This window comes from Oncorhynchus keta, chromosome 1, assembly GCF_023373465.1.
Source record: "Oncorhynchus keta strain PuntledgeMale-10-30-2019 chromosome 1, Oket_V2, whole genome shotgun sequence".
Lineage (NCBI taxonomy): Eukaryota > Metazoa > Chordata > Actinopteri > Salmoniformes > Salmonidae > Oncorhynchus > Oncorhynchus keta.
The window spans coordinates 39,790,364-39,818,349 of NC_068421.1; the positions used below are offsets into that span (position 1 = coordinate 39,790,364).

The window sequence follows — 27,986 nt, forward strand, 5'->3', positions numbered from 1 at the left end:
CACACACACACACACACACACACACACACACACACACACACACACACACACACACACACACACACACACACACAAACCAGAGCCTTCCATACTGCAACTCAAGAATCCCCCCACATACGACTGGACAAAGCCCTGTGTTCTCTTCTGAACTTGTCTCTATGTTCCCCAACAACCTGGATATGCTTACAGAGCATGATCAGTACTGCAGTGCGTCATACTACACCAACATACAGCGCTTCACCGTGTGGAGACGCTCTGACATACACCAAGGCCCTTCATAGGTTCAGCCATCCCATTCCCATTCAGAAATACTGACAAGCTCCCGCCAAGTCATTCTAAAACATGACAACAGCTCACATCTGGAAATACCTGTAGAAATATCCATGGAACATTTGGCTTCATTTAGACATGTAAAAAGATTCCTGGATTTTGCAATCAATGTCCGGCTAAATATCTGAAAGCAGAACTCATGAAACAAGGATCGAAGGTCAAATGAGACAAATGAGACGTTTGTTTGTGATATAAAAGTGGAGCAGACAGAACAGAGACAAGGAAGAGTGTGTATGTTTATGAATCATACTGAATGGATGGATTCCAATTGTAACAGTACACATGTCATTGTGCTGTGGCATCTTAAAAAAACCTCTGTCAGGTGGTTGAAATGCTCTGACCAGCATGGGCCAGTATGAAAACAGTGACGCCATTAGCCGCTAACGGTTTAGCTAACAGAATGAGCCAGGAGGGAGATGACGGGAGGAGGGGTGGGATGCTGCAGACAATGTGGCCCGGCACTCCACCTCACCCCTGGGGTCAGTGGGATGGACGGGGTGCCTTAGTGCTGAAGTCTGCTGTGGGTGTTCTGGAGGAGAAGCGGGGGAAGGGACGAACCCTTCCCATCCTGCAGTTGTGCTCTATGTCCAGCAGAGGGGGGTGTAGTCCACCGGGCCTGGTCAGACCACTGGGTCAGACGGCGTGGGTGATGATAATGTCACTGTGAGGCCCACTGGGTACAGGAGTGATGCCCTTCAGGAGACGCTGAGGGATAAGGAAGGGAGGAAGAGAAAAGAGAGGGGTAGGAGGGAACACCGGGGTTATTTCATGTCATCCATTGTAATTGCGTGTTGGGTTCCCCTTGTAACAGTCCGGTTATACTACAAGTTATCTTGTGGAATCACAGAGATCTCTCGTTGTGGTTCTATATTCCGAACAACATGCAAATTGGCACGTTGGCTGTTAGCCTATCCAGCACAGTGTCAAAGCTATCTAGCAAGACCGTCCCTTCGCACCACTCACAAAATGGGACTTTCCCGTGTCTGCTTCCGTTGAAAGTGACTGATTTCTGGTAGCCTGAGTGCAATAAGTAGTGCCTGGTATAACTGTGGCGTAACCTGACAGATCGCTCCTGTTGAGCGCCATCACACAGACTGTGCGCTGTCACACACATCCTGACCTCGTTCTGATCCGTCTGTCTACGATCACTGGCCGCAGCGGCAGGTTAGGCAAACAACGCTCACACACGTAACGCACACACACTAACACAGATGTACGACCAGAACCCCCCCTGCTGACACTGTCTTTCAGTCCCATTGTGCGGTGAGGCACTGGGGCAAACACTGGGCTTATTGGATGACAGGTTTATCAAAGGCAGGGACAGGAGGGAGGAAGGTGCTGTGTGTACCATGCAGTTTGGTGTCAGTCTGTCTGTCTTCTCAAACAAGGGGCTGTTTTCTGGCTTGGCAACGTGACAGTGTGCAGGTCCACGCGGTGTCTGTCGCTTGTCTATGCTTGCGTGTGTGTCTGGAAGCCGTGGTGGCTTGTATTCCTACTCTCTGCATCTCTCCTTTTGATTGTGTCCTCTGTTAGTAGCCTGGTGATGGCAGGGGGACTGGAGGGGGTCTGGAGGGGGACTGGAGGGGGTCTGGAGGGTGAGAGGCCCTCCCCAAGCCCTCTGGAGGCTCTTACCTGTTTAAAGGTCCCTTTGGCAGTGAGCAGGTGGTACAACATGTAGGCTGGTACACAGATGAAGGAGGACACTCCGATGCAGTAGCCCAGAACTGTTGTCCAAGGTGGGTAGACGTAGTCAAACAACTTGACCTCCGGGGGGAACGCCAGGAAACTGACAATGATGAACTGAGGAGGAAATTGTGTTTTTCAAACAGGTACAGTTGAAGTGGGAAGTTCACATGCACCTTAGTCTAATAAATTTAAACTCCGTTTTTCACAATTACTGACATCTAATCCTAGTAAATGTCTTAAGTCAGTTAGGATAAAAACTTTATTTTAAGAATGTGAAATTTATTTATTTATTTCACCTTTATTTGACCAGGTAGGCAAGTTGAGAACAAGTTCTCATTTACAAATGTCAGAATAACAGCAGAGATAATTATTTATTTCAGCTTTTATTTCTTTCATCACATTCCCAGTGGGTCAGAAGTTTACATACACTCAATTAGTATTTGGTAGCATTGCCTTTAAATTGCCTTCCACAAGATTCCCACAATAAGTTGGGTGAATTTTGGCCCATTCCTTCTGGAAAGCTGGTGTAACTGAGTCAGGTTTGTAGGCCTCCTTGCTCGCACGCACCTTTTCAGTTCTGCCCACAAATGTTCTATAGGATTGAGGTCAGGGCTTTGTGATGGCCACTCCAATACCTTGACTTTGTTGTCCTTAAGCCCTTTTGCCACAACTTTGTCCATTTGGAAGACACATTTGCCACCAAGGTTTAATTTCCTGACTGATGTCTTGAGATGTTGCTTCAATATACCCACATAAATTTCCTCCCTCATGAAGCCATCTATTTTCATCCTGCAGCAACTTCACAAGGTCCTTTGCTGTTGTTCTGGGATTGATTTGCACTTTTCGCACCAAAGTACGTTCATCTCTAGGAGACAGAACACGTTTCCTTGTCCCATGGTGTTTATACTTGTGTACTATTGTTTGTACAGTGGTACCTGCAGGCATTTGGAAATTGCTCCCAAGGATGAACCAGACTTGTGGAGGTCTACAATTCTTTTTCTGAGGTCTTGGCTGATTTGTTTTGATTTTCCCATGATGTCAAGCAAAGAGGCACTGAGTTTGAAGGTGGGCCTTGAAATACATCCACAGGTACACCTCCAACTGACTCAAATTATGTCAATATGAAGCTTCTAAAGCCATGACATCATTTTCTGGAATTTTCCAAGCTGTTTAAAGGCACAGTCAACTTAGTATATGTAAACTTCTGACCCACTGGAATTGTGATACAGTGAATTATAAGTGAAATAATTTGTAAACAATTGTAAAAATGACTTGTGTCATGCACAAAGTAGATGTCCTAACCGAGTTGCCAAAACTATAGTTTGTTAACAAGACATTTGTGGAGTGGTTGAAAAATAAGTTTTAATGACTCCAACCTAAGTGTATGTAAACTTCCTACTTCAACTGTATGTACAGCCGGTGTGTGTGTGTGCCTCACCAGTAGGAATATTGGGCAGATGGCCACCCAGCACACCCTCCAGAACAATCCAGGAGAGAATCCCAGCATCATATGGACATCAGCACAGAAACGACTCATGCCTGAAAATGGACACAAAGACACAGAATGAAACACAGGCACACACACACTTTAGTGTCACAATATGGAATCGCCTTATCCATCCATTGTTTTATTTTCCCAAATGAGACATGTCTAGTGCAGTCAGGTTACAAACCAATCACAAACACACATCCATTAAATCAAAAATTAAAAAGCTGATTCCAAAGAATGTCAGACTATGTGGGCCTTGTCAGCAACATCATTGTCAGTTTACCGTAGAACCAGGAAACGGCGATGACTTCTAGGAAGACCACAGTGATGACAGCAGGTCCCGTGGCGTACTCCTCAAACAGTTTCACCACAAACGCACCTCCCTAAAACAGAGTTCCAGAGAAATGCATGGGTGTTGGGAAGAAAGCTATAGAGACTATAGAGACATTTCTACAGTATATACCACTGATGTTCCAGCTTATTTTCAACGTATTTCCCGACAGCATTGCTTCATGCCATTAAGGAGATTCTGGACATTGCTAAATAACCAGCAAAAAAAAAGATTGGATGAAAGTATAATAACCTGGGTAATGAGCCAAGGGGACTGAGGCTGGCTGGAGTGGGACTGAGGCTGGGTGGAGTGGGACTGAGGCTGGGTGGAGTGGGACTGAGGCTGGGTGGAGTGGGACTGAGGCTGGCTGGAGTGGGACTGAGGCTGGCTGGAGTGGGACTGAGGCTGGCTGGAGTGGGACTGAGGCTGGGTGGAGTGGGACTGAGGCTGGGTGGAGTGGGACTGAGGCTGGGTGGAGTGGGACTGAGGCTGGGTGGAGTGGGACTGAGGCTGGGTGGAGTGGGACTGAGGCTGGGTGGAGTGGGACTGAGGCTGGCTGGAGTGGGACTGAGGCTGGGTGGAGTGGGACTGAGGCTGGCTGGAGTGGGACTGAGGCTGGGTGGAGTGGGACTGAGGCTGGGTGGAGTGGGACTGAGGCTGGGTGGAGTGGGACTGAGGCTGGCTGGAGTGGGACTGAGGCTGGGTGGAGTGGGACTGAGGCTGGCTGGAGTGGGACTGAGGCTGGGTGGAGTGGGACTGAGGCTGGGTGGAGTGGGACTGAGGCTGGCTGGAGTGGGACTGAGGCTGGGTGGAGTGGGACTGAGGCTGGGTGGAGTGGGACTGAGGCTGGCTGGAGTGGGACTGAGGCTGGGTGGAGTGGGACTGAGGCTGGGTGGAGTGGGACTGAGGCTGGGTGGAGTGGGACTGAGGCTGGGTGGAGTGGGACTGAGGCTGGGTGGAGTGGGACTGAGGCTGGCTGGAGTGGGACTGAGGCTGGGTGGAGTGGGACTGAGGCTGGGTGGAGTGGGACTGAGGCTGGCTGGAGTGGGACTGAGGCTGGGTGGAGTGGGACTGAGGCTGGGTGGAGTGGGACTGAGGCTGGGTGGAGTGGGACTGAGGCTGGGTGGAGTGGGACTGAGGCTGGCTGGAGTGGGACTGAGGCTGGGTGGAGTGGGACTGAGGCTGGCTGGAGTGGGACTGAGGCTGGGTGGAGTGGGACTGAGGCTGGCTGGAGTGGGACTGAGGCTGGCTGGAGTGGGACTGAGGCTGGGTGGAGTGGGACTGAGGCTGGCTGGAGTGGGACTGAGGCTGGGTGGAGTGGGACTGAGGCTGGGTGGAGTGGGACTGAGGCTGGGTGGAGTGGGACTGAGGCTGGCTGGAGTGGGACTGAGGCTGGGTGGAGTGGGGACTGAGGCTGGGTGGAGTGGGACTGAGGCTGGAGTGGAGTGGGACTGAGGCTGGCTGGAGTGGGACTGAGGCTGGGTGGAGTGGGACTGAGGCTGGGTGGAGTGGGACTGAGGCTGACTGGAGTGGGACTGAGGCTGGGTGGAGTGGGACTGAGGCTGGGTGGAGTGGGGAGGCTGGGTGGGACTGAGGCTGGGTGGAGTGGGACTGAGGCTGGCTGGAGTGGGACTGAGGCTGGGTGGAGTGGGACTGAGGCTGGCTGGAGTGGGACTGAGGCTGGGTGGAGTGGGTGGGACTGAGGCTGGCTGGAGTGGGACTGAGGCTGGCTGGAGTGGGACTGAGGCTGGAGTGGGACTGAGGCTGGGTGGAGTGGGACTGAGGCTGGCTGGAGTGGGACTGAGGCTGGCTGGAGTGGGACTGAGGCTGGCTGGAGTGGGACTGAGGCTGGGTGGAGTGGGGAGTGGGACTGAGGCTGGCTGGAGTGGGACTGAGGCTGGCTGGAGTGGGACTGAGGCTGGCTGGAGTGGGAGACTGAGGCTGGCTGGAGTGGGACTGAGGCTGGCTGGAGTGGGACTGAGGCTGGGTGGAGTTGGACTGAGGCTGGCTGGAGTGGGACTGAGGCTGGCTGGAGTGGGACTGAGGCTGGCTGGAGTGGGACTGAGGCTGGGTGGAGTGGGAACGAGGCTGGGTGGAGTGGGACCGAGGCTGGGTGGAGTGGGAACGAGGCTGGGTGGAGTGGGAACGAGGCTGGGTGGAGTGGGAACGAGACTGGGTGGAAGTGAGACAGAGGCTGGGTGGAGTGGGATCGAGACTGGGTGGAGTGGGACCGAGGCTGGGTGGAGTGGGATCGAGGCTGGGTGGAGTGGGACCGAGGCTGGGTGGGAGTGGGACGGAGGCTGGATGGAGTGGTACCGAGGCTGGGTGGAGTGGGAACGAGGCTGGGTGGAGTGGTACCGAGGCTGGGTGGAGTGGGAACGAGACTGGGTGGAAGTGAGACAGAGGCTGGGTGGGAGTGAGTCCGAGGTTGGGTGGGAGTGGGACCGAGGCTGGGTGGGAGTGGGACTGAGGCTGGGTGGAGTGGGACTGAGGCTGGGTGGAGTGGAACTGAGGCTGGCTGGAGTGGAACCGAGGCTGGCTGGAGTGGGACCGAAGCTGGGTGGGAGTGGGAGTGGGACTGAGGCTGGGTGGGAGTGGGACTGAGGCTGGGTGGGAGTGGGACTGAGGCTGGGTGGGAGTGGGAGTGGGACTGAGGCTGGGTGGGAGTGGGAGTGGGACTGAGGCTGTGTGGGAGTGGGACTGAGGCTGGGTGGGAGTGGGACTGAGCCTGGGTGGGAGTGGGAGTGGGACTCAGGCTGGGTGGGAGTGGGACTGAGGCTGGGTGGGAGTGGGACTGAGGCTGGGTGGGAGTGGGACTGAGGCTGAGTGGGAGTGGGAACTAGGCTTGGTAGAGTGGAGAGGAGACTCACGTAGGTGAGGGTGGAGAGCGCTCCCAGGTAGCAGACACACACCAGGCCCAGGACAAACCACTCCCTCCTCCTAGACGAGTGGAGTGGGAACGAGACTGGGTGGAAGTGAGACAGAGGCTGGGTGGAGTGGGATCGAGGCTGGGTGGAGTGGGACCGAGGCTGGGTGGAGTGGGACCGAGGCTGGGTGGAGTGGGAACGAGGCTGGGTGGAGTGGGAACGAGGCTGGGTGGAGTGGTACCGAGGCTGGGTGGAGTGGGAACGAGACTGGGTGGAAGTGAGACAGAGGCTGGGTGGAGTGGGATCGAGGATGGGTGGAGTGGGACCGAGGCTGGGTGGAGTGGGACCGAGGCTGGGTGGAGTGGGACCGAGGCTGGGTGGGAGTGGGACGGAGGCTGGATGGAGTGGTACCGAGGCTGGTGGAGTGGGAACGAGGCTGGGTGGAGTGGTACCGAGGCTGGGTGGGAGTGGGACTGAGGCTGGCTGGCTGGAGTGGGACTGAGGCTGGCTGGAGTGGAACCGAGGCTGGCTGGAGTGGGACCGAAGCTGGGTGGGAGTGGGAGTGGGACTGAGGCTGGGTGGGAGTGGGACTGAGGCTGGGTAGGAGTGGGACTGAGGCTGGGTGGGAGTGAGAGTGGGACTGAGGCTGGGTGGGAGTGGGACTGAGGCTGTGTGGGAGTGGGAGTGGGACTGAGGCTGGGTGGGAGTGGGACTGAGCCTGGGTGGGAGTGGGACTGAGGCTGAGTGGGAGTGGGACTGAGGCTGGGTGGGAGTGGGACTGAGGCTGGGTGGGAGTGGGACTGAGGCTGGGTGGGAGTGGGAGTGGGACTGAGGCTGTGTGGGAGTGGGACTGAGGCTGGGTGGGAGTGGGACTGAGGCTGAGTGGGAGTGGGACCGAGGCTTGGTAGAGTGGAGAGGAGACTCACGTAGGTGAGGGTGGAGAGCGCTCCCAGGTAGCAGACACACACCAGGCCCAGGACAAACCACTCCCTCCTCCTAGACAACAACTGGGGGAACTCATCCAGCATGGCTGTGATCACCCCCTCCAGACCAGCAAACTACACAGGAAGACAAGAAGGGAGAGACATTAAACTGAAATTAAATTGAGAGAGTCAGTAGAGGAGTAACTCAGAGGAGAAAGGGAGAGAGAAAAGGAGAGACAGGTGGAGAGTGATGAGCGAGAGAGAGATGCTCACGAGAGAGGAAAATAATAATTGCGCAACTATAGAAGATCACAAAAAAACAGGCAAACCCAGACAGAAAGATCCTCAGACACAAACTGTTCCTTCAGCATCAGTTCTGTTGACAGTAACCCCCCCCCCCCCTTCTAAGCTCAGAGCCTGATTGGATGAATACACACTCAACACAACCTGAGAGCCTGGGTTAAATGAATAAGCACACATAGTAGGAGTACATTTTTGTAAGAACGGAGAACTGATCAAAAACAGACAATCAATTTGAGAACCAGTAATTCTGTGAGATTACCACGCCCTTATGCATGTGTGTGCGCGCGCATTTGTACATGTGTATTCATCTGTGCTTGCACGTATGTGTGTGTGTGTGCCACTGACCGTGCTGTCCAGCCCCAGCATGATGATCATGAGGAAGAAGATAATGGCGAAGAAGGTGGCAGCGGGCATGTTGGCGATGGCTTCAGCATAGATGATGAACAGCAGACTGGGACCTGGCAGAAGAGACAGACAATCAACATATTAGGAAAGGGAACACACACACACACACACACACACACACACACACACACACACACACACACACACACACACACACACACACACACACACACACACACACACACACACACACACACACACACACACACACACACACACACACACACACACACACACACACACACACACACACGGTGGAAATGTGGCATCTTAACTGTCCTCTTTCATGTTTGAAAGCACCTAAGGGATCATAATTATTTCCATACGGGCCCCTGTGGCTTTTACATGTGGTGTTGGGCCTTTATCAAACAGGAATAGTGGGCAATTAGTCCTGTCTTGATGTATGCAAATGTAACTAGAACCGTAGCAGAGAATTTGTTTTGACCGTGTGTCTTACGTTAGGATTCTCCACAGTCTGGTCTGTACTCACTTGCCAGATTTCAATTACTGTCTGAATTCAGATAACCTGTGAACTATCTGGGCCTGTATTTCTCAAGTGTCTCAGAGTAGGAGAGCTGATCAAGGATCAGTTTTCCATTAAAGGAATATCAAATCATTTCTGGGTAACAATAAAGTACCTTACTGAAATTATTTTTAATTGAAATGGTCAACATTATTCCGAGCAAAGAGACATTTCTCAAGCAAAAATTTAGCGAGGACTGTCTGGGAGTGTTCTGAGTAGGGAGGGGAAAACTGAAAAGTAGCTGTTATTGGTAGAGAGGTTTGGAACTCTCTTTCTTATTGGTCAATACAAACACAGGAAAATCACGTTTTTGACTGCACTGGGCCTTTTTAGATCATATTGTATAAGATTACAAGGGAAGGGGAGGACACCTGATCCTAGATCAGCACTCTGAGACGCTTTGTGAATATGGGCCCTGATGTAAAAATAAATAAATCCTACAACAACTGCTGGATATGAAAAATAGATTATGGATTTGATTGATTGATTTACCAGCATCCTTGGCTACGGTCTCCACGCCTATTTTGCGCATCTCAGCCATGTAGCCGAGCACGGTAAAGATGACAAACCCAGAGAGGAAACTGGTCAGGCAGTTCACAGAGCTGGTCAGCAACGCATCCCTGAGATAAGGGGAGAGAGAGGGGGGGAGGGAGGAAGTGAGAGAGGGGTAGAGAGTGAGGGCAGAGTGAGGGGGAGAGATAGAGAAAGAAAGAGGGGATGAAGAGGGAGATAAGAGAAGAAAGAGAGGGAAAGAAACATCCCATATGGGCAGGTTCATAAATAAATTGTACTGTATCAAGAGAAATGGAGACTCACTTGTAACAGTTGTTGTGAAAGGGGTTGTAGCTGGCAAAGGCCAGGAGAACCCCGAAACCTGGCCCCAGAGAGAAGAAGATCTGAGCTGCAGCATCAATCCATACCTGGAGGGAGAGAGAGAGAGAGAGAGGTGTGAGAGAGAGAGAGAGAGAGAGAGAGAGAGAGAGAGAGAGAGAGAGAGAGAGGAGAGAGAGAGAGAGAGAGAGAGAGAGAGAGAGAGAGAGAGAGAGAGAGAGAGAGAGAGAGAGAGGGAGAGGGAGAGGGAGAGAGAGAGAGAGAGAGAGAGAGAGAGAAGGAAAGGGAGAGAGAGAGAGAGAGAGGGAGAGGGAGAGGGAAAGGGAGAGAGAGAGGGAGAGAGAGAGAAGGAAAGGGAGAGAGAGAGGTGGATAAGAAAGCGGGAAGAAGACAAACTAGGTATTAGGAAAACATCAGGCAGTATGACTCGGTGCCAGTGTGTTGTTTGTATGCTGACAAAGGATTGGCTGTAAACCTAAACAAATAGTGGGCCAACTCACTGTGGTGCTGAGTAGTTTCCCCCAATCAGGTTTGAGGTAGAAGACCACGCCCCTCCAGGCTCCGGGTAGAGTGGCCCCACGAACGAGCAGCACCAGCAGGACAAGGTAGGGGAAGGTGGCTGTCACCCACACCACCTGAGAGAAAGGGGAGAGAGAGAGGGGTGGAGGAGTGAGAGAGAGAGAGCAAGAGAGGGGTGGAGGAAGAGAGAGAGGGAGATAGAGAGAGAGGGAGATAGAGAGAGGGGTGGAGGAGAGAGAGAGAAGGGTGGAGAGAGAGAGGGTGAAGGAGGAAGAGAGAGAGGAAGAAAGAGATGCAGGGAGCGACAGAGAGAAAGAGAAGGGCACGTATGAATAGGAGGCATCAGTGAGAAACAGAGTTCACAGTGTTTACCTACTGTGATCTACTGTTTATCTACCGTTTCTCCATCCCCCAGCCACGCTCACCTTGCCAGAGGTCTTGACTCCCTTCCAGATGCTGAAGTAGACGATGGTGAAGATGAACAGGAGGCAGAGAGCCAGCTGCCAACTCACACTGCCAAGCTGGTGCAGACCTGGAGACAGGTGTACCTGCAGTACCTGACGCCTTTACGGAACAGAGGAGTGAGGGATGAGCAAAATGGATGAGGAGCGGATAGGAGGGTAAAGAGAGAGGAGTGAGGAGAGAGGGGGATAAGGGGAGGGATGAGGGATCAGGAGAGAGGGATGAGGAGGTAGGTGTCAGACGAGAGGGATAAGGAGAGAGAGGGGTGAAAGAGTGGGGCGAGTGAGGGATAAGGTGAGAGAGGGGTTGAGGAGATAGATGAGAGGGGGGGGGTCAACCAGGGAAAAGAGAGGGATTGTCAGGAAGAGAGATGAGAAGAGGGGATGAGACAGAATAACAGAGAAAGGAGTCATTTATAGGGAAATAGAGTGATCAAGAGAGGAAAAGCATTCATACATCTGGCAGGTTGCTTGCTACAGATAGATGGGGATAATTGATGATATTTTGAAAGAAAATAAACAGTTGCTCTTGTATGGCGTGTGTTTGTTTAGCTTAAGTATCAGCCTCCCGGCGAAGGACGCTAAATAAACGCATTGAGCAACATTTCATTTGATTTCCAGGGTCATAAAAGGTAGAACGTGAAAGGACTAGGCAAGAGATAGATTTTAAAAAAGAAGATGACAAGGATAAAAATTGAATAAACATATTGTGGATATGTAATGCTGACACAACAGAAGGAGGACATAAGATAACTTGGCAAAAATAACTTGGTACGGTGAAAGATGATCGAGATGATCGAGCTAGATGCCAGGTTGCCAGTTAAGGAAACATTCCAGATGGACAGAATGACAAGGTTTATAAAAAAAAAAAATTCTGGGTGCCAGACATGAGGCAGAGGAGTTAAATGAACACGCAAAATGTAAACACTTATGTCAAATAGATAAGTTGAAAATATTGCATGTTAAAAGCACTGTTTGTGTGTGCGTGTGTGTGTGTGTGTGTGTGTGTGTGTGTGTGTGTGTGTGTGTGTGTGTGTGTGTGTGTGTGTGTGTGTGTGTAACCAGTTTCATAGTATTCTTTAGGTAGATGCACAGATAACAGTTGAATGAACATTTCAGACAAGTTTTGGCCAACTAAACATTTTAAGTTCAGGTAACACTTTAACCGAAAAGTTAAAAGTTCTATCTGCCGGGTCTTCTCCCATCTCCATCCACCTATCCCTATCTACCTTTCATCCACCCGTCCATATCTACCTTTCATCCACCTGTCCATATCTACCTTTCATCCACCCGTCCATATCTACCTTTCATCCACCCGTCCATATCTACCTTTCATCCACCTGTCCATATCTACCTTTCATCCACCCGTCCATATCTACCTTTCATCCACCTGTACATATCTACCTTTCATACACCCGTCCATATCTACCTTTCATCCACATCTACCTTTCATCCACCTGTCCATATCTACCTTTCATCCACCCGTCCATATCTACCTTTCATCCACCTGTCCATATCTACCTTTCATCCACCTGTCCATATCTACCTTTCATCCACCCGTCCATATCTACCTTTCATCCACCCGTCCATATCTACCTTTCATCCACCCGTCCATATCTACCTTTCATCCACCCGTCCATATCTACCTTTCATCCACCCGTCCATATCTACCTTTCATCCACCTGTACATATCTACCTTTCATACACCCGTCCATATCTACCTTTCATCCACCTGTCCATATCTACCTTTCATCCACCTGTCCATATCTACCTTTCATCCACCTATCCATATCTACCTTTCATCCACCTATCCATATCTACCTTTCATCCACCTGTCCATATCTACCTTTCATCCACCTGTACATATCTACCTTTCATCCACCCATCCATATCTACCTTTCATCCACCGTCCATATCTACCTTTCATCCACCTGTACATATCTACCTTTCATACTACCTTTCATCCATATCTACCTTTCATCCACCCGTCCATATCTACCTTTCATCCACCTGTACATATCTACCTTTCACCCACCTGTCCATATCTACCTTTCATCCACCTGTCCATATCTACCTTTCATCCACCTGTCCATATCTACCTTTCATCCACCTGTCCATATCTACCTTTCATCCACCTGTACATATCTACCTTTCATACACCCGTCCATATCTACCTTTCATCCACCTGTCCATATCTACCTTTCATCCACCTGTACATATCTACCTTTCATACACCCATCCATATCTACCTTTCATCCACCTGTACATATCTACCTTTCATACACCTATCCATATCTACCTTTCATCCACCTGTACATATCTACCTTTCATACACCTGTCCATATCTACCTTTCATCCACCTGTCCATATCTACCTTTCATCCACCTGTCCATATCTACCTTTCATCCACCTATCCATATCTACCTTTCATCCACCCGTCCATATCTACCATTTCATCCACCTATCCATATCTACCTTTCATCCATATCCACCTTTCATCCACATCTACCTTTCATCCACCTATCCATATCTACCTTTCATCCACATCTACCTTTCATCCACCTATCCATATCTACCTTTCATCCACCTGTCCATATCTACCTTTCATCCACCTATCCATATCTACCTTTCATCCACCTATCCATATCTACCTTTCATCCACCTATCCATATCTACCTTTCATCCACCTGTCCATATCTACCTTTCATCCACCTATCCATATCTACCTTTCATCCACCTATCCATATCTACCTTTCATCCACCTGTCCATATCTACCTTTCATCCACCTATCCATATCTACCTTTCATCCACATCTACCTTTCATCCACCTATCCATATCTACCTTTCATCCACCTGTCCATATCTACCTTTCATCCACCTGTCCATATCTACCTTTCATCCACCTGTCCATATCTACCTTTCATCCACCTATCCATATCTACCTTTCATCCACCCATCCAGTCACTGTCCTCTCTGCCTCTCCTCCACCGAGGCCATCATGCAGTCTACCCCTCCATCCTCTACTGTCTAATGTCCCTGGCAGCCCCCTTTTCCTCGTCCCTCCGTCCTGCCTTGCACTTACATGGTCTTGACTTACGTATAGAACTCCTCGGCGGGCGAGGTGGACGTGTTGGTCCAGGTGACGTTGCTGTCGGTGGACAGGTAGCGGAGACAGTTGACCGTGTTCCAGGGGTTGGAGCACGTGGTCCAGGGCAGGCTGGGCCGGAATGACGCCAGCAGGTAGTACAGGGCCCACGCCATGATGGTGTTGTAGTAGAACGCAATGTACAGCGCTATGATGCAGATGGCGAAGCCGATACCTTTCGCAGAAAGGAAAAGACAATGTAAGGTATAATGCATGACAATGCAGTTATGATAATGCATCGTCAGACTTGTCATGAACCCGCACAGCCCCTTTATAACATCCTATAATCATATATAGATAGTTACGGTGATAACTGTTGGAGAGAGAGAGCGAGAGAGTTTGTGATGGAGAGAAGAGAGTTTGTTTTTCCATTAGGATTAACACAGGTATGAATGAACGAGAGAGGAGGCAGAGAGTAGGGTAGAGAGATAAACGAGGCATAGAGTGGGGTAGAGTGACAAACGAGGCAGAGAGTGGGGTAGAGAGACAAACGAGGCAGCGAGTGGGGAAGAGAGACAAACGAGGCAGCGAGTGGGGTAGAGAGACAAACGAGGCAGAGAGTGGGGTAGAGAGACAAACGAGGCAGAGAGTGGGGTAGAGAGACAAACGAGGCAGAGAGTGGGGTAGAGAGACAAACGAGGCAGAGAGTGGGGTAGAGAGACAAACGAGGCAGAGAGTGGGGTAGAGAGACAAACGAGGCAGAGAGTGGGGTAGAGAGACAAACGAGGCAGAGAGTGGGGTAGAGAGACAAACGAGGCAGAGAGTGGGGTAGAGAGACAAACGAGGCAGAGAGTGGGGTAGAGAGACAAACGAGGCAGAGAGTGGGGTAGAGAGACAAACGAGGCAGAGAGTGGGGTAGAGAGACAAACGAGGCAGAGAGTGGGGTAGAGTGACAAACGAGGCAGAGAGTGGGGTAGAGAGACAAACGAGGCAAGTGGCGGACCAGGGCATCGAGCAAACCAGACTCTGACCAGATGGGAAGAGAGTTTGAGATGAAGGTGTGTTCTGTGTTGTGGGATTGGTCGGGGATAACTCGCTCCATCCATCACTCAGAGATCTAAACCTATCTATCTATTTTCAAGCTAATTCAAGTCCGACTCAAGTAGATGACATTTGGAAACAACTGGGATTTACATAACATGACGTTTCTAAGCATGCTGGCATTTCCGCGGGAAATGTGACAATTTCCATAACAGAGAGCTGGACATCACCACAACAAGGGGATGCAGAGACTTTCATGAGGAACGTGCTGAAGGGGTCGGAGAGTTCATATTATCTGTCTCTCAGACATTCACTCATCTATCTGCTCTAACAGGCAGCTAGCTAGCTGCTCACTGTCTTTCTGGATCTACCACTCCACTCCTCTTTTCCCCCGACTTTCCTTCTCCCCTGACTCCTCTTCTCCCCTCACTCCTCTTCTCCCCTGACTCCTCTTCTCCCCTCACTCCTCTTCTCCCCTTCTCTCCTGACGCCTCTTCTCTCCCGACTCCTCTTTTCCCCTTCTCTCCTGACGCCTCTTCTCCCGACTACTCTTCTCCCCCGATGCCTCTTCTCCCCTGACTCCTCTTCTCCCCTTCTCTCCTGACCCCTCTTCTCCCGACTACTCTTCTCCCCCGACGCCTCTTCTCCCCGGACTCCTCTTCTCCCCGTACTCCTCTTTTCCCCTTCTCTCCTGACACCTCTTCTCCCGACTCCACTTTTCCCCTTCTCCCCTGAATCCCCTTTTCCCGTGACTCCCCCGACTCCTCTTCTCTCCCGAATCCTCTTCCCTCCCGAATCCTCTTCCCTCCCGACTTCTCTTCTCTCCCGACTCCTCTTCCCTCCCGACTCCTCTTCCCTCCCGACTCCTCTTCCCTCCCGACTCCTCTTCCCTCCCGACTCCTCTTCTCTCCCGACTCCTCTTCCCTCCCGACTCCTCTTCCCTCCCGACTCCTCTTCCCTCCCGACTCCTCTTCCCTCCCGACTCCTCTCCTCTCCCGACTCCTCTCCTCTCATAACTCCTCCATAACACTTATCAAAATAGTTGACAAGCTTCATTGTGTTAACAAAATTAGTCGAATCCACTCCCCTCCCTCCATCTCCCCTCCTCTCTTCTTACCCTTGAAGATGGGGCAGATGTGTTTCCAGATGGAGATGCAGCCGCTGCGGTGGAACTGCCCCAGAGCCAGCTCCATGTAGAACAGAGGCACGCCACCGAATACCGCCATCAACATGTAGGGCAGCAGGAAGGCACCTGGGACAACAGGTAGGGGAGTGGGGGAGAGAGAGGGGTAGATAAAGAGAGAGAGGGCACGCGAGAGAGACAGGGCGAGAGAGGGAGCGAGAGAGAGAGGGGGAGCGAGAGAGACAGGGCACGAGAGAGAGGGAGCGAGAGAGAGAGGGCACGCGAGAGAGACAGGGCGAGAGGGAGCGAGAGAGAGAGGGGGAGCGAGAGAGACAGGGCACGAGAGAGAGGGAGCGAGAGAGAGAGGGCACGCGAGAGAGAGAGGGCGCCGGAGAGAGCGAGAGAGAGAGAGGGCTCGCGAGAGAGGGCACGCAGGAGAGAGAGGGCACGCGAGAGAGAGAGGGCGCGAGAGAGAGAGAGAGAGGGAGAAGGAAAAAGTGGAGGTTGGGGTATATTGAGTAAAAATAATTTCATGGGTCAAAAATAGAAACTCCACATGTTTCATATCTGCACTCTTTGCCAGATTTCTACACACCTTATCTAACAACAACTGACATCAACATCTGGAACATTCAACACTGACCTGTAGCTGACCCTAAAGAGCAAAGGGAGTGAGAGGAGGAATTGGAAATGTCAGAGAAAAAAAGACATGGCGAACCCTGGAGAGTACCAGGGAGATAGGGGCTTGGCTGGACTGGAGCCTGTCTCTGTATTTGATTAGGAATTCATATCTGTGTGGTTGACATGAAAGCAAAGATAACTGTTGATTCAGTAGCTGGGACTAGGAGACAGGTTATTAAGCAATGAGAGAAAGAGAGAGAGAGAGAGAGAGAGAGAGAGAGAGAGAGAGAGAATAGATTGAAGCCACTCTCATAAAAACAGACAATTAATAGTGTTGCTTCTATCAAGTGTCTCCCTGTCTCCATCTCTCTTTCTCTCTTTCCCTCGCTCCCACTAAACAGAGAAACAGGATATTGCAAAGATTGTATTATTGCAAATTCAATAAAATGAAATCGGAGGCCTGTATTTGATGTGAGGAGGAGAGTTGTAGAAAGGCAGGGAGGACAGCAGAGTTCCCTTGTAAACATCTGGGAACATTAAATTAACATTCATTACACAAGGTTTAACATTATGTATTTACCCAGTGCTATTTCTGTCCGAGGTGTAAATGTTCATTTGATCAAAGTTTTGGTTGGTTTGAATGGTCTGTGTTTTCCAGACGCTCTGTCCGATTTATCTATCTTGCTTTATCTAGCTATATGATTAAGTGTGAAAATATGTTGGGTGGAAAACTATATTCAATCTGCATTAATGCTTTTTGTTACCAGTATACTGTAGATGGTTTAGTTTCCTCTGTCAATTTCCTTAACCTCCCTTTCCCCAGCTACAGATTCTCTCCGTTCCAGTGTTACTTTCTCCCTCAACCTGGGTTGTGTTCATTAGGCACCAAACGTAAGAAAACAGGCTGAAACAAAGAGGGACTACCTAGACTTGTCCAACAAGAAACGCTTATTTGAGCTTTTTGCAACAGCGTGCTCCATTGAACAGGCCCGGGTCTCACCTCCGCCGTTTTGGTAGCAGATGTAGGGGAAGCGCCACACATTTCCCAGGTCCACGGCGTAGCCAATCACAGACAACAGAAAGTCCATCTTCTTGCTCCAGGTCTCCCGGGGCTGGTCCAGACTGGTCTGGTGGACCACCAGAGTCCTGAGGGCCCCTGCGGGTACACCCCCCGCTCCCTCCTTGGGGCTCGGTGCTGTGGACGTGGGGTACCCGTTGGACACCCCTCCTGACCCCCCACCAGAGTTCACTTTGGGGTCCCCCTTCTCTGCCACCCCTCCGTCAGCCAGCATGAGTCTGCCGTTCTCCTGCGATGACTCCTCCCCTTTCTCTTTCTCCCCTCCTTCGTTCTCTCTGTCCATCATCATTGACTGTTTCATCTCCATGGCGATGGCCGGTGGTTAGTGGCGTGGTGTGGTTGTTAGCGACGACGGTGGACTTGTGGCACGGTGTGATGAGGTGCCCATCAGGGGATGAGGGATATCATAGAGAGAGACGGAGAGGGAGAGGTGTGGCCGGGCCAGGGGGGGGGGGCGCCGCTGTAGGGTTAGACACTTGGACTGGCTCCACTGCCTTCTATGACAAACACCAGTGTTGACACAACCTGTATCAGACTGCAACACAAACACAACACCACTTGTGTAAATGACCATTGTGATAACAACAGGACATGTTTAGAAATGAAAATGTTTTTTGGGGAATTACTTGTGTATTTTACCTTGAATGGTTTGCACTTTATTTGGGCTTCTCTGGAAGATCCTGAGTGGTTAGTTAACACAGGGAAAGACGGAGACAAATGGGTGACTGTGATATGTCACTATGGGGTTAAAAGTGTGCAACACTGGGGGAATTGTGAAACCTGAAAGTCCCTGCCAAATAAGGCCTGAGGGGATTCTGCTAGAACACGTTAGTTGATTTTCGTTCTTGACATTGCTGTTACTGCCGAAGCTACAATCACATCTGTAGGTCTCTATACCTTTGGAGATCAAAAATATGAATGTTGAACTTCACCATATAAATGAGATGAAAATAAAAATCATTAAAAAAATTATTCAGACAGCAACAAGATTTGTAAGGAAGAAAAAACAGTTAGAAGAAGTCGTTTGATAGATGAAATCAATGTGCAGTCAGTGTGTTAAGGCAGGATGGAACACGTACGTTGATAGGATTTGAAACCGACTGACTTCCTCTGATTCTGATAACCCTGATAACACATATTATCAAAGAAAACACGTATCACAGACATATTCTTCTTGTACTGTAATGTTCCTTTGACAGTATGAGTATAATCAAGATATCATAGCAAAAAAACAAAAAAAATGTGTTAAATCAAATTAAGAAACAAACTACTTTGTATGTTTAACTCCTTTAAAACATTTTTTTTTTGGGGGGGGGACTACTTTTTAAATGTATTTTTAACTACTTTTCAGCAGTAGATATTTACCACAGTTATATGCAAAATTATCCAACGGGAGCGTTTCTCTTGTCCTTTTCCATTGTGTTCCCTGTTGCCTTTCTCTTCACTGCAACGACCCTTCATTCTGGGGCCTTTTAATGTCAATTATTGAGAATGATCATTTTCATGTCATTTAATCCATATACTGTATATGTTAGACAAAGTATAAGGCTTAGCAATAGACTGGAAAAAAAGTAGTGTACCAGTGTAATGTAATATTGGTTATAATGTACAGACTCGCAATAAAGTCATTTAATAAAGTAGTGTACCAGTGTAATGTAATATTGGTTATAATGTACAGACTCGCAATAAAGTCATTTAATAAAGTAGTGTACCAGTGTAATGTAATATTGGTTATAATGTACAGACTCGCAATAAAGTCATTTAATAAAGTAGTGTACCAGTGTAATGTAATATTGGTTATAATGTACAGACTCGCAATAAAGTCATTTAATAAAGTAGTGTACCAGTGTAATGTAATATTGGTTATAATGTACAGACTCACAATAAAGTCATTTAATAAAGTAGTGTATTCATTCACATTATTATGAAGCTATTTTCCTCAAACAGGGAAACTACAATGAAAGTGATGAAAGTCGTCTCCAGAAAGATGTAGTTTGTGACGGGGCTCGGAATCATACCACGTTTTTCCATGTTGGAATTTCACACCGAAAGAGACAAATCATTGTGCGTCTCAAAACTTGTATACCGATGACATTTGACAAATATCATAAACAGAATTGTATCGATCTTAAAATTAATTAAATATGCGCTATATTACATTGACTGAAGATGCGCTAAAAAAATATAGATATATTTTGCCGATTCTTTTATTTACAAACGTTAACCGCATACCCCGCTTAAAAAGTCCCGTGGTTTGAGTAAAAAACGTTGGAAAATGAAGGGGAGAAAAAAAGGTTTTGGAGCTAATCGCCTCGTTTATACTCGTTTGCTTCAATTGGAATTTAATGGCAAAGGGAGAGTTAATTCAAATGGAATGCCATTATCCCAATTAAAAGTAATTGTCCTGCTATTCTCCATGGGATTCCAGTCCATAACCCCTATCAGTCAAACAGAATGCTCCAAGCCACATAAGGCACCTGGACTGACAACAGAGTATATATAGGAGGTGGAAGCAGAGCATTTGATGGATATTCATAAATAAAGATGAGAAAACAACGGCTGGAAGAAAGAGTGCAAAGTGAAACCCACAAATAAACACTGGGGGTAACAATTAGTTCAAACTCAAGAGATAAATGAAACTTCCTTTAAAAGTACCATCTTTTTTGACTCGCTGGGTTGCCGTACAGCACTTACATTAGCTCAGCACTGAGTAACGTCAAACAACCACTTCATCATCAACGATATTCCAGCTAAGAATGAAATCACTGAACAACATATTCGAAACATCATTGCGATCAGATCCCACACAATCCTACAAGTTCTGAAAATCGGTGCAACTTGGAGCTATGAAGAAAAAAACACTTTTGTCAAGGTTACCATAGTGTAAGCTTGCAAGAAAGGCATTTCACTGTACTGTACACGTGACATTAAAAACACTATAACATAAGGGGAGCGGGGGGGGGCCTTCCAATGTCCGTCACCGAACACTTCACCTTACGTTAACAAAGAGCCTGCAATTCTGTCAGTACAGAAGAACACCCACACACACCGAGAGCAACCATCGCGCCAACTCTGAGCATTATTGTTCTGTTACAGAGACAGACAACCAATGATGTACATTAGAAATATTGAGTAGTGGATAAGGAATCAACTCTAGCCTTCTCTGGAAACAAAAAAAACAATAAATGATCACAACTTTGGGGTTTCTAGCGGGAGTACTTCTTGTTTTCGTTGTAAGACAATGAGGAAGCCGAACACCTAACTTGGATCTCCATCACTATTCACCACTGTATCTAGTCTCTACGGCGCACAAACTCTAGTCGACGTTGCGTCAAATCAGACACGCTTCAAAATCAGACAATTCAACCCAATGGAACTTTTGTCCCCCTCCTAGAACTTATGTGATGCTCTGCCGTTGCATGAACTTGCCAGGATAAGCATGCACAAACACATCAAACCTCTTCCATCATCACACTATAGACACGTTGACGTTTGGTCTGGCACAAACACATATATGCATAGAACCATGGAGAAACACACACACACACACACACACACAAACTTCACACACAATGCCCAGAATGCAGCCCTACCGTGCAGCGGTTCCGTAGTTATGTGGGGGTCTGCGTCAGGGTGGTACTCACCACTGTCCCTCTGAAGAACACGTACAGACACTCCCCCCTACACCCCTGCTGGAGTTTCTTACACCCTTTTCCTCCGCTCTCTCTCTCTCTCTCTCTCTGTCTCTCTCTATCTCTCTCTCTCTGTCTCTCTCTCTCTGTCTCTCCCTCTCTCTCTGTCTCTCTCTCTCTCTCTCTGTCTCTCTCTCTATCTCTCCTATACACAATCATATTGTCTTACGGCTTACTTTGCTTTTGACATCATTTACATCTACGTGGGAAAAAATGTGCAGTGCTATATGTACACGGCGACATGCACAAATCATTTTGTGTTGTTGTTGGACAACCTGGATAAAGTTCCAGACATCTGGTAGCTGCACCGCTATCCGCCTGTCATCGCCGGACTGCAATCTACGCTCCTCATCAGCTATGGAATATTGAAGACGATAAATAGGGGATGATTTCCCGAGGCCTTTGTTGGTCTCACCTTACGGAGTCCCCCCCCCCTCTGTGTTGCTTTAACAGCCGCCGTCAAAAGCATCCCCTCGTCCCCATGGCTAGCTGTGAACAAAACACAGAGTGGATCCTCAGACATCACTCTTACTCCGGTATACGCTAAATCCCTGACAGACAAATTCACGGGCAGCCTCAGACAACTTTCAGCAGCTCCATCGAGTCTGCAGGCTGAAAACGCTCTACGGTGATCACTTAGCTGTTCTTATCAGCTGAATCGTTTGCCCATGAACTTCATCTGTCATAATACAACCAGGGCTGTAGATAAATCATGTTCGACCCGAAACATTAAAAAGGTAGGGTCCAGAAATAGAAAGCCAGATAGTGCCGCTAAGGGATAAAAAAAAGTCCTGAGAGAGCATGTTGACGAATCTTAAAACTAAGAATTACCGAGAACTTGGCTTAACGAGATCATTGGTTTTCGAGACAGAATGGGAAGACATCTAAGAGTGACATTATGAGCAGTTTGCCGAGCTAATGTGCTTATCAAGATGTATTTGGCGGTGAAGGGGTTTCTCTGAAGGAGCTGTCACTCTCGACCGGACGCTGTCCTCCTTTCCCATTGACCTGTTGGCCCCCTCTTCCCCCATTTGTGAATGGTTGTCTCATTCCACCTGGCAAGACTATTGCCTGGTTTTGCAAAAATCTCCAGCCACAAAGAGGAGTTGAGTTGTAGGCTACGCATTCCTCTCAAAATAACCAAATATTGTAAACAAAAAGGGAATAGTGACATGACGTAAATGGGAGTCGGTCTGAAGTGCTGGATGAGCAGCGTTGCACGTTACACAGCAACGCAGAAGAGCAACAGATGACCAGTCCAAATGCATCTTCAATCTCACTCAGCTCTCCGGACTAAAAATAACAAGCCAATCACCAAGCGGTAGGAAGTAGTCCGCGATAGGAACCCATACGCCGAATGACAGATTGAAGGATAGTGTGCTTATCCCCTGGGAAAAACAACACCCAACACACACACACACACACCCAACACACACACTACACACACACTAAAACAAGCACTTACAGGAAGCATATCAGAACTACCACTGCCATGGTGTTGTTGGACATTTGATTTGGCAGTGCCCACCTCGTGCCCTTCCCAAACAAACGCAAACAAAGACCTACAGGAAGCCATTAGGCATCAGCAGTCTGAAAAGGCCTTCGCTGCATCTGTCTAAAACACAATCAGCTAACAGGTGTCCGCTCTCCAAGCGCCCCTCAGAGTGTGTTTCCCAGTTCCTTGGTAACCCTTCAGGTGGAATACATCCAGATAAAGAAGTGTTTGGAAAATGTCAAGTGTGCGATGCCAGGTAGGTGCACTCCCTCATCTCGCCTCTTCGTTGGTGATGCTCCCCACCATCTCCCGGTCTGAACTAGGCAGATCCGGTATGGATACCTAACCTCACCCTGCGGGCTAGAAGATAGCAATGCTCTCTATTGTTTCATATCTAAAAAGGTCTACTCAATGGAATTGATGCATTATGATTCCATCCATTTATGGTTACTGAGGCCCCTTGACCTCCTGTAGACTTCGAGGACAAGCATCTTAACCTTTGAACTATTTAAAAAGTGTTTTGCAGTTTCCTCTGACTAAATGTGGTTCCCACATACAAAACCAGTCATATTGGGTCTTGAGCAACCCCAGCTAGCTTAGTGAAACTGAGGAATAGCTGTAAAAAAAAAAAATCTCCACACATCTCCACCGTAGAGTAGGAAAGAAAAACAAGGATTTATGCAAGGAGGCTAGGACTCCTAACAGCATGGGACAAGTCAGCACTCTCATTAATATCTGAACCTTCTAACACTCATGTGTGAGCAAGTATGTCTCTGTGTGTGCCACGTGAGAGAGAAATCTAATTTCTAAGGAAGAGGGAAATGTGTAGATATCGAGGGGAACATAAGAGTTGAGAGAGAAAGGCAGAGAGAGACAGAGGTAGAGAGACAGAGAGAGAGGTAGAGAGAGAGAGAGAGAGAGGTAGGGCGGTAGAGACAGACAGAGAGGGAGATCGATCGAAAAGGTAAGATTAGCCAGAAAACACAAGAGGACTAGGGGACATTGTAGGCAGGGAGGGACCCAGCCATGGGATCATTTAATCTCTTCAATTACAATCACTGGCAGCTGCCCTCTATCAGCAAGTTAGGAGCCTAATCTCTTCATCTCCCTGTCCTCTTCCACCTCTCTCTCTCTCTCTCTCTCTCTCTCTCTCTCTCTCCTCCCCTCCCCTCCTCTCACTCTCTTGCCGTCCCCCCGTCCCCCCCATCTCACTCTCTCTGTTCCCTCCTCTCCCTCTCCCTCTCTCCCTGCCCTCTTCCCCCTCACTCTCCTACCCTCCTCTTTCGCTCTCTCTCCGTGCCCTCCTCCCCCTCCCTCCCTTCCGTCTCCCTCCCCATTTTAATTTACCAGCAGTTCTTATCCAGAGCGACTTAGTCAGCGTGTCCAACGAAGCTAGATAAAAACTACCACGTAGCGTTTCTCTCCCTCTCACCGCCCTCCCTACTATCTCGCAGAGAACATAAATGTGTCTTTTTGCTTACAACCCAACCCCCTGAGACACTCTCTTTCCTTCCTCTACATCTCCTCGCTCACCCTCCTCTTCAGTCTCTCCTCTCCCTCTAGGCCCTCGGTCTGGAGTACTTCTTGTCAACACAACAGGTTGGGATTGTCCCGGGCGACGCGGCTCAGGGAGAAAAGAGCTCCCTCTGGTACAGCTCAGAGGAACTGCACTCACTCGGTCTCACCATTACAGCAACACAGGGGCTGGGACTAAAGGTGCTGTTCAATTCGAGACAAACATATGGAACGTACTGCGGTCATTATAGCAAGACTCATTGAAAATCCAACAACGGCCATACACAACCATGGTATATGATTAGGAGGTTGAATAATAGAATAACTAAATCGGCAATAATCCCCAGCAGATATGAAGGGCTCCACAAGCACTACCTGGGTCCTATAAAACATGCCTACAGTAATCTCCATTGATTCTCCCTGGTGAGTCTCCCAACACTAAACAGCAAGACCATCCAAGTTTTAGAGCCGATGATTTATAGATATGGAACCTTTGCTTTATGGCTGTTTTGAGAGGCTGGGGGAAAAAACACATGTTGTTGTGTACTCATACAGTATGTATTATATCCTACGTAACATTTTCATTCAGTATTTCATTCTATTCCCTGTACATATGAATGTGTGTTAGTCTTGGTCCGGGACAGTGGAAATAAATTAGGTGGAATTGGAACAAAAGCAATTCTACTGTAGCAATAGGTCAGGTCCAAGCTGTGGATAGCATAGAATGGTGACTGAGAGGGACAAAAAAGAGGTGTGTCCTACCTGGGGTGAAGGTGGGTGCTGCTGGGACCAGCAAACAGCTCTGCTGTCCATAGACGTCCAGCTCACTCCCAGTCCCCACTCGGCATCCTGGAGGGGCAGGGCACGGATACACACTGGACAAAGCTAGGCTTCCCCAAGGCCACATTCTACTTTGCCTTGATTAGAGACACACACACACACACACACGCGCACGCACGCACACACACAGCTTTTGCCAGTGCAGGGATCCCTTGCTCTTAATCCAAGACGCATAGTTCTGAAAGGGAAAGAAAGAGCCTGGCTGAGTGGCAGTGGGGCTATCCCTGACTCCTCTTACAACCACCTGCATTAGACTATCATACACCATGTGTGTGTACGTGTGTCAGGGTTAAGTCTCTAGGGTAGGGACTTCCAAGTCCAGTCACTGGAGGCCCACAGAGAGAGTCACACACAGAAGACAACACAGTCCTTGTAATCATGACTATTTTTACACAGAGATACTCACAACGCCTCACTCTTAACCAGTGTGGGGGTGCTGCTGCGAGTGCGAGTCACTCCAATCTCTCACACACACACACACACACACACACACACACACACACACACACACACACACACACACACACACACACACACACACACACACACACACACACACACACACACACACACACACACACACACACACACACACACACACACACACACACACGAGGGGAGGCAGAGAAATAAACAAAGCAGAACAATCCATCCTCTGAGGGTTTTAAGTTGGTGTGAAACAAAGGACTTTGAGCCCAGATAAATCCTCGGTAGTGGTGACGTCAGGACATCTACCAGTCCATCAGAGCCAGGGAAAGTCGGAGAATTGGAGGGTATAATATGAGTCTTGAATAAGCGGGCTGTGTGTGTATTAAGTGTTGAATGAGTCACCATCCAGACTCCCATCACAATCAGGTCAGTCAGACAAAGCCCTGAAAAGATTAAGTGGAATTTCTTGGAATCTCTCTCTGGGAACACAGGGGGAGGCTAAACTACAAAGCTACATATTTGCTACTCAGTGCTGCCAAGGAAAAGGTACAGCACCTAAAAGCCCCTTAACAGCCTCTCTACTACATCTCAATCCTGGGCCCAGCTGGCCCCAAAGCCCCTCACGTGGAAACTAACTCTGCGTGTGTGTTCATGATGGAGTGAGTGTGTTTGTGGTGGAGTGTGTGTGTGTGTGTGTGTGTGTGTATGTTCATGACTTTGTGTGTGTATGTTCATGACTTTGTGTGTGTGTGTAACTCTCTAGCAGCCTATGTGAAAAACCCATTCCATCCCCTCCAAACTCTTAACGCTGCTAAACATACCAAACAAACTCAACGGAGAGATTAACATCAACCTCCCCGAAGAAATAGTGAAACAAGAGATCTGACAGCTTTACTGTGTTGCTCCTCTATTGTGTTTAGTCATACAAGCCTCTAAGTAGGTGTGCTGATCTAGGATCAGCCCCCCCCCTCCTGTCCACTGAATATCAATTTTGATCTATTATGATCTAAAAGGCTAATCTGATCGGAGATCAGCACTCCTCCTCAGACTTGAGATGATCCATAAACAGGAACCTAAGGTGAGAGGGCTGACGGTACGGACCTGAATGGTTCTCACGTCCACGTGTTCCACTTATACAGTGCTCCCTACTTACAGGAGAAATCTGCACTGGGACATTCATAGCTACGACAATAACAAGTCTCTTATGTGCCAACAGGGGAGACCTGGTGAAAAGTGAGACAGGGGTTGTGACGCAAATGAAGGAGCCAAGAGAGAAAGCCAGTGGACCACAGAGGGAAAGGAAGGTGGACTTTTACACACGCTGTGTTCATGTTTGTGTGGAGTTCAACGGTAAGGGACACACACACAATCGCCCTCTCTTCCATCTGACCCCATGGGAAATGTACTGCCCCTGTGTTCGGCCACTCAGGAGGGTTGGAATTCAGGGGTCGGGGTCAATTGCCGGCCGTTCCTGCGTTTGTCGGTTTGGGGGATCTCTGGGAGTTGTAATGATTTAATAGTGGGGTGAGAGGAGTGGCGGGTGGCTGTGGTACGCCTCACACGGCTGGGATTCCAGGGGACTGAGCTGACCCCTCCCGACCCCCACCCTCAGAGCTCCAGCCTGCCGGTCCTTCTGTCACCTCATTCCAGGCAGAGCTCACAGTAATGCAAGGCATACGGCGAGGAGCAGTAGGGGCAAGTTCACAGGGGGGAGCTTGTGCGTAATCACTGTCTCTATCCACATGAGCTGAACTGAATGTGTTGGGAGTTGAGTTCCCCCTACTGCTTATTCATCAAAACATACTTGTCTGACCACCACAACTAAACTCTGATTGAACCCGTCATAGTTGTGATATTATGCTCCCCTGGATGCTGATGTGCTGAACTGGCACTTCCCCTTCTGTCAGTGGACGAGAACTCACCGGATTGGACCATGGCTGGGGGGGGTTAGAGGGCGGGCGACTGGTACGCTGCTTCCTGACACCCCTGCCTAACTCTCTCTCACACACCTCACTCTTGTCTGGCTGCTCTGGGTTGAACTCTGACCTAGGGAAGCTAGCAGAGAGGAAGGGATGGCATTACGCTGGGCCTCAATAATACAGCTAGGGCTGGTGGGGTGGATGTGTGTGTCTCCTGGTGAAAAACTGGGATGGACTACTTACATAGGACGTGACCCTGAACCAGCCCTAACAAAGAGATGTAGGTACATACAGACCTTTTAACGACCCCACAGATTTCTACATACCACAGAATGTTTATGAAGCCAGAGGACACACAACAACAAAAACTGAATTGCAATAATATATATACTATATATTATATTATTATTATTATTATTATTATTATAACTCTGCTGGTGCCTGGTGGCGGAGAGAAGCAAAAGAGGACATGGACAAAA

At 48.9% G+C, this 27,986-nt stretch overlaps 1 protein-coding gene across 1 annotated transcript; it reads right to left on the bottom strand.

The window, feature by feature from the left end:
* On the bottom strand, nt 1-27,866 carry LOC118374283 (sodium-dependent serotonin transporter-like). The gene is made up of 15 exons (XM_052524443.1): nt 25,082-27,866; nt 18,257-18,297; nt 17,540-18,152; nt 15,913-16,047; nt 13,767-13,989; nt 10,633-10,771; nt 10,189-10,323; nt 9,674-9,777; nt 9,350-9,477; nt 8,275-8,387; nt 7,630-7,761; nt 3,789-3,888; nt 3,455-3,555; nt 1,963-2,130; nt 1-1,035 (listed from the first exon to the last, which is right to left on the bottom strand). Exons 3-15 carry the CDS (start codon nt 17,922-17,924, stop codon nt 964-966), a joined length of 1,935 nt encoding a protein of 644 aa, XP_052380403.1. The 5' UTR covers nt 17,925-18,152; nt 18,257-18,297; nt 25,082-27,866; the 3' UTR covers nt 1-963.
* Between the last annotated feature and the right edge of the window lie 120 nt (nt 27,867-27,986).

What these genes read in the sequence shown, in the direction of transcription:
- LOC118374283 (XM_052524443.1), bottom strand. Translation starts at nt 17,924, where the DNA reads ATGGAGATGAAACAGTCAATGATGATGGACAGAGAGAACGAAGGAGGG. An exon ending in TTTCACAACAACTGTTACAA is followed by an intron (nt 9,478 to 9,673) that starts GTGAGTCTCCAT and finishes CCCTTATCTCAG; the next exon opens with GGATGCGTTGCTGACCAGCT. An exon ending in CGCTCTCCACCCTCACCTAC is followed by an intron (nt 3,889 to 7,629) that starts GTGAGTCTCCTC and finishes ACTCTGTTTTAG; the next exon opens with GGAGGTGCGTTTGTGGTGAA.